The sequence below is a fragment of the Salvelinus sp. IW2-2015 genome, unplaced genomic scaffold (genome assembly GCF_002910315.2).
Source record: "Salvelinus sp. IW2-2015 unplaced genomic scaffold, ASM291031v2 Un_scaffold1849, whole genome shotgun sequence".
Lineage (NCBI taxonomy): Eukaryota > Metazoa > Chordata > Actinopteri > Salmoniformes > Salmonidae > Salvelinus > Salvelinus sp. IW2-2015.
Genome location: NW_019943214.1, coordinates 343182 through 349153, shown reverse-complemented (window position 1 = coordinate 349153; position 5972 = coordinate 343182). Strand labels below are relative to the sequence as shown.

The 5972-nt window shown below is 48.5% G+C and overlaps 1 protein-coding gene across 1 annotated transcript in view; it reads right to left on the bottom strand.

Moving 5' to 3' along the window:
* The window catches only part of LOC112072176 (casein kinase I), a gene marked incomplete at its 3' end in the record, with an annotated part of 43522 nt that overhangs the window by 23466 nt on the left and 14084 nt on the right, over positions 1 to 5972 (bottom strand). The window contains exon 2 of the mRNA XM_024139599.2: positions 1064 to 2054. Within this exon, the coding sequence (XP_023995367.1) occupies positions 1064 to 1309 (246 nt within the window). The remainder of the gene's footprint in view (positions 1 to 1063; positions 2055 to 5972) is intronic.

The window sequence follows — 5972 nt, the reverse complement described above, 5'->3', positions numbered from 1 at the left end:
TAGAGACATTCCCCAAGAGACTTGCAGCTTAATTGCTGCAAAAAGTGGTTCTACAAAGTATTGACTTTGAATAGTTATGCACACTCGAGTTTATTCTTTGGTCTTATTCCTGTTTGTTTCACAATAAAACTTAAAAGTGGTAGGCATACTGTGTAAACAAATGATACAACCCCCCCCAAAAATCAATTTTAATTCCAGGTTGTAAAGCAACAAAATAGGGAAAATGCCAAGGGGGGTGAATACTTTCACAAGCCACGTAGATTGAGGGGAAAAAAACAATGTATAGTCTATGGTTCAACCTCGTGTTATAATAATAACTAATGTATAGTCTAAATCCAAATCGTTTCCCTCTCGGAGAGTTCAGAGCGCACACTGGACTCTCTGATCGAGGAGTAGGGTTGATCGAGCATTCTGACCTCACACTGGCAGTCAAGCTCCCAAGCTAACAGGCTTAGGTTGGCTAGCTTGCAGCTACTTCAAATCAAATGTATTTGTCACATGCGCGAATACAACAGGGTAGATCTACAGTGAAATGCTAATACAACAGTGTAGATCTTACAGTGAAATGCTGAATAACAACAGGTGAGATCTTACAGTGAAATGCTTACTTACAAGCCCTTAACCAACAATTCAGTTTTAAGAAAATACCTAAAAAAGTAAGAGATTGGAATAACAAATAATTAAAGAGCAGCAGTAAATAACAATAGCGGGCTATATACAGTCAATGTGCGGGGGGTACCGGTGTCGAGGTAATTATGTACATGTAGATAGAGTTATTAAAGTGGCTATGCATAGGTAATAACAGAGAGTAGCTGTGCATAAAAGATGGGGACGGGGACGGGGGGGTGGGCAATGCAAATAGTCTGGTAGCCATTTGATTAGATATTTAGGAGTTATATGGCGTGAGCGGTTTGGACCTAGACTTGGCGCTCCGGTACCGCTTGCCGTGCGGTAGCAGAGAGAACAGTCTATGGTTCAACCTCATGTTCATATAATATGTTATAGCATTAGGTCCACTCACCAGTTTGATGGTATAATATGTTATAGCATTAGGTCCACTCACCAGTTTGATGGCCACATATTCATTAGTGTACAGGTTCTTCCCCAGGCGAAGCTCTCCAAAGTTCCCACAGCCGATCTTCTTCCCGACCCGYAAGTTAGGGCCCACCATGAGCACCCCGGAGTTGCTCCCCGAGCTGCGACTGCCATGCCCCGACCGGCTCCCTCCMGWCTTRGACATCCTCTTCCCTTCCTCTGCCTCCCCCTTTCCTCCTCCTCCTCCTCCTCCTCCTCTCTTGTCAAAGTCCATAAGTTTGTGGTACCCTGGCCTCTCCACGATTACGCCACTGCCATGCAGTCCTCAGAGCCGCCAYAACATCCACCAGACCGGCAGGGGGCGTGGAGGGGAACGGAGAGGTGGAGAGAGCCAAGTCACCACACACAGTGTAGGGCTAGTACTGAATGTGTGAGTGTGAATATACTCTTTATGAGGCCTGCGGACTTCAACGGTTGAGCTGATAACTACTAATCAAGTTAGCAACAGTGAGGATAGAGCGTAATGATTAGGTGAACTGATGAGCCATCCTCTTCTGTGGGTTTGTGGCTCTCTCTTCTCCAATCACCACCAGCATCAAAGCTGCATCTCAACCTAGGACTGGATTCACACTAGCGAACTAAGAAAGGTTATCCTAGCTAAAGGAAGGAAGGAAGCCTATCCTAGCTAAAGGAAGGAAGGAAGCCTATCCTAGCTAAAGGAAGGAAGGAAGCCTGTCCTAGCTAAAGGAAGGAAGGAAGCCTATCCTAGCTAAAGGAAGGAAGGAAGCCTATCCTAGCTAACGGAGGAAAGGAAGCCTATCCTAGCTAAAGGAAGGAAGGAAGCCTATCCTAGCTAAAGGAAGGAAGGTGCTCCTAGCTCCTGGCTGTGTGATTGATGTGGGCGTCGTCCTCCAGGGCCCACTCCTGGTGAGGTTGTGAAGGTGCAGTCATTCCCGGCGGTCTGATACACCTGGTGGAGCGGTTGGTTGGACAGACGGGCTAACACAACAGCTCTACACCTGGGGGGAAGAGACAGAACGTTAACTGTAATAATCAGGGAATACTCCATTAATCTACAACATAGCAATTAAAATGGATCTCATATACACACCAACAGCTAGGTAGCTATAGCATGCAGTAATTCAACAATGTGTTTGAATCAATCGATGAGGATGCCAGCTTTCTACTGCTCTCTCATCGAACCACCTTTCTCCATTTCCACGAGCGCCAAGTACAGACATTTCCATTTGTCCAAACTCCATTGCACCATTTGTTTGTGCTATTAGCGGCAACATGGACTTGAGGATTATTTTGTTTGTTTATAAAACAATGCTTTATTTTACGAACTTCATGAACGGCGCGCAGTGTCTCTAGGGCGCGCAGTGTCTCTAGGGCGCGCAGTGTCTCTAGGGCGCGCAGTGTCTCTAGGGCGCGCAGTGTTTCAAAAGGGCGCAGTGTTTCAAGAGGGTTATGTCGGGCGCGCAGTGTCTCTAGAGCGCGCAAGTGTTTCAGAGCATGTGTCTGGCGCACCGTGTTTCTAGAGGTGGTGTCTGGCGCACCGTGTTTCTAGAGGTGTGTCTGGCACACCGTGTTTCTAGAGGTGGTGTCTGGCACACCGTGTTTCTAGAGGTGAGTGTCTGGCGCACCGTGTTTCTAGGTGGTGTCTGCCCACCGTGTTCTAGAGGTGGTGTCGGGCGCACCGTTTTCTAGAGGTGGTTTCTGGCACACCGTGTTTCTAGAGGTGTGTCTGCACATCCGTGTTTCATAGAGCTGGTGTCTGGCGCACCTGTTTCTAGAGCGTGGTGTCTGGCGCAACGTGTTCTAGAGGTGGTGTCTGGCACACCGTGTTTCTAGAGGTGGTGTCTGGCGCAACGGTTTTCTAGAGGTGGTTTCTGGCACACGCGTTTCTAGAGGTGGTGTCTGGCGCACCGTGTTTCTAGAGGTGGTGTCTGGCGCACCGTGTTTCTAGAGGTGGTGTCTGGCACACCGTGTTTCAGAGGTGGTGTCTGGACACCGTGTTTCTAGAGGTGGTTGTTTGGCCGGTCGAGGTAGGTGTTGGGCACACCGTGTTTTCTAGAGGTGGTGTTCGTGGCCGCACCGTGTTTCTAGAGGTGGTGTCTGGCACACGTGTTTCCTAGAGGTTGGTTTCTGGCACACCGTGTTTCTAGAGGTGGTGTCTGGCCCACCGGTTTCTAGAGTGGTTGTTCTGGCGCACCGTGTTTTCTAGGCGTGGGTCTGGCGCAACGTGTTTCTAGAGCGTCGGTGTCTGGCGCAACGTGTTTCTAGAGCGTGGTGTCTGCGCACCGTGTTTCTAGAGGTGGTGTTCTGGCGCACCGAGTTTCTAGAGTGGTGTCTGGCGCACCGTGTTTCTAGCAGTGGTGGTCTGGCGCACCGTGTTCTAGAGCGTGGTTCTGGCGCAACGTGTTTCTAGAGGTGGTGTCTGCGCACCGTGTTTCTAGAGCGTGGTGTCTTGCGCACCTGTTTCTAGAGCGTGGTGTCTGGCGCACCTGTGTTTCTAGAGCGTGGTGTCTGGCAGCACCGTGTTTCTAGAGCGTGGTGTCTGGGCACGTGTTCTAGGCGTGGTGTCTGGCGCCCGTGTTTCTAGAGCGTGGGTCGATTTTAGGCGGTGTCGCGCCGTTGGTTTTCTAGAGCGTGGTGTCTGGCGCACCGTGTTTCTAAGAGCGTAGGTGTCTGGCGCACCGTGTTTCTAGAGCGTGGTGTCTGGCGCACCGTGTTTCTAGAGTGGTGTCTGGCGCACCGTGTTTCTAGAGCGTGGTGTCTGGGCGCACCGTGTTTCTAGAGCGTGGTGTCTTGCGCAACGTGTTTCTAGAGGCGTGGTGTCTGGCGCACGTGTTTCTAGAGCGTGGGTGTCTTGCGCACTGTTCTAGCGTGGTGTCTGGCGCACCGTGTTTCTAGAGCGTGGTGGTCTGGCGCACCGTGTTTCTAGAGCGTGGTGTCTGGCGCACCGTGTTTTAGAGCGTGGTGTTCTTGCGCACGCTGTTTCTAGAGCGTGGGTCTGGCGCACCGTGTTTCTAGAGCGTGGTGTCTGGCGCACCGTGTTTCTAGAGCGTGGTGTCTGGCGCACCGTGTTTCTAGAGCGTGTGTCTGCGCACGTGTTTCTAGAGCGTGGTGTCTGGCGCACGTGTTTCTAGAGGTGGTGCTGGCTCACGTGTTCTAGAGCGTGGTGTCTGGCGCAACGTGTTTCTAGAGCGTGGTGTCTGCACCTGTTTAAGCGTGGTGTTTGGCGCAACGTGTTTCTAGAGCGGGTGTCTGGCGCACCGTGTTTCTAGAGCGTGGTGTCTGGCGCCACGTGTTCTAGAGCGGTTGTGGCTTAGCCTGTGTAGCTATAGGCTGTATGTAGCTATAGGCCTGTATGTAGCTTTAGGCTGTAGGTGCATGCTGTATGTAGCTATAGCCGTATTGCTATAGGCGCTATGTAGCTATAGCCTGGTACAATACCGGTCAAACGTTTTAGAACACCTACTCATTTCAAGGGTTTTCTTTATTTTTAAATTTTTTACATTGTAAATATATTGAAGACATCAAAACTATGAAATAACACATATGTAATCATGTAGTAACCGAAAAAGTGTTAAACAAATCAAAATATATTTAAGATTCTTCAAATAGCCACCCTTTGCCTTGTGATGACAGCTTTGCACACTATTGGCACTCTCACCAGCTTCATCTGGATGGCTTTTCCAACAGTCTTGAAGGATTTCCCATCATATGCTGAGCACATATTGGCTGCTTTTACTTCACTCAATAAAGTGCGCATTGGTCCGGTTTCTCCTAATTGAATGTGCCGGTTGCTGTGAGTATATATGCCCGTTCTTTGTCAATCGAGAGGACTGTTGTGAAGGTAACTTGTTACTTAGGTCTACAACTCATTCTCAGTGGTGAGAGTACTTAGGTCTACAACTCATTCTCAGTGGTGAGAGTACTTAGGTCTACAACTCATTCTCAGTGGTGAGAGTACTTAGGTCTACAACTCATTCTCGGTGGTGAGAGTATGAACGGCCTGGTATAGGCATACAGGCGTTTTGACTTTTGTAACCGTTTGGTTGCTACTTTGCTACTGTTTACTGTTTAGTCCATTTGTGTCATTTAAATACCAGAACATTATTGTCCATGTGTCGACTAAACACCAGAAGGTTATCGTCCCTTTGTGTCAAACACCAGAAGGTTATTGTCCCTTTGTGTCAACCACCAGAAGGTTATCGTCCCTTTGTGTTAATACCAGAAGGTTATCGTCCCTTTGTGTCAAACACCAGAAGGTTATCGTCCCTTTGTGTCAACCACCAGAAGGTTATCGTCCCTTTGTGTCAACCACCAGAAGGTTATCGTCCCTTTGTGTCAAACACCAGAAGGTTATCGTCCCTTTGTGTCAAATACCAGAAGGTTATCGTCCCTTTGTGTCAAACACCAGAAGGTTATTTTTGATTCATCTGGTACCGTCATCTCTTCACCTGCTCTCCGTTTAGTTTTCCAGGTTCCGTTTTTCCCCCAGTTTTCGGTCTCAAAGATCACCCTTCTTACAGAAAAACAACAAAATTGGATGTTGTTATTCCACAACAATGCTTAAACCACATCAGGAGACCACTTGAGGTCTGGGAGAGAAATAGAAGAAATCTGGATTTTTGGGTGTAGCTACTAGGGATGGACGATATATCGGTAAGCATATCGGAATCGGACGATATTTGCTAAAAATGCCAACATCGGCCCGATGTCTAGGTTAACGGCGATGTGCAAAACCAATGTCAAAGCTGCCGTGCATACCTATATAAACGTAGGTAGATGACGTAATGACGCCATGAACAGTACAGCGCTACACGTGCAACACAACACAGCATTCCTAACCTAGCCCACAACGTCTGCTGTGTGGATCTATTTTGAAGTTTCAAAGGAAGATAACAGAAAGGCCATATGCAACGTTT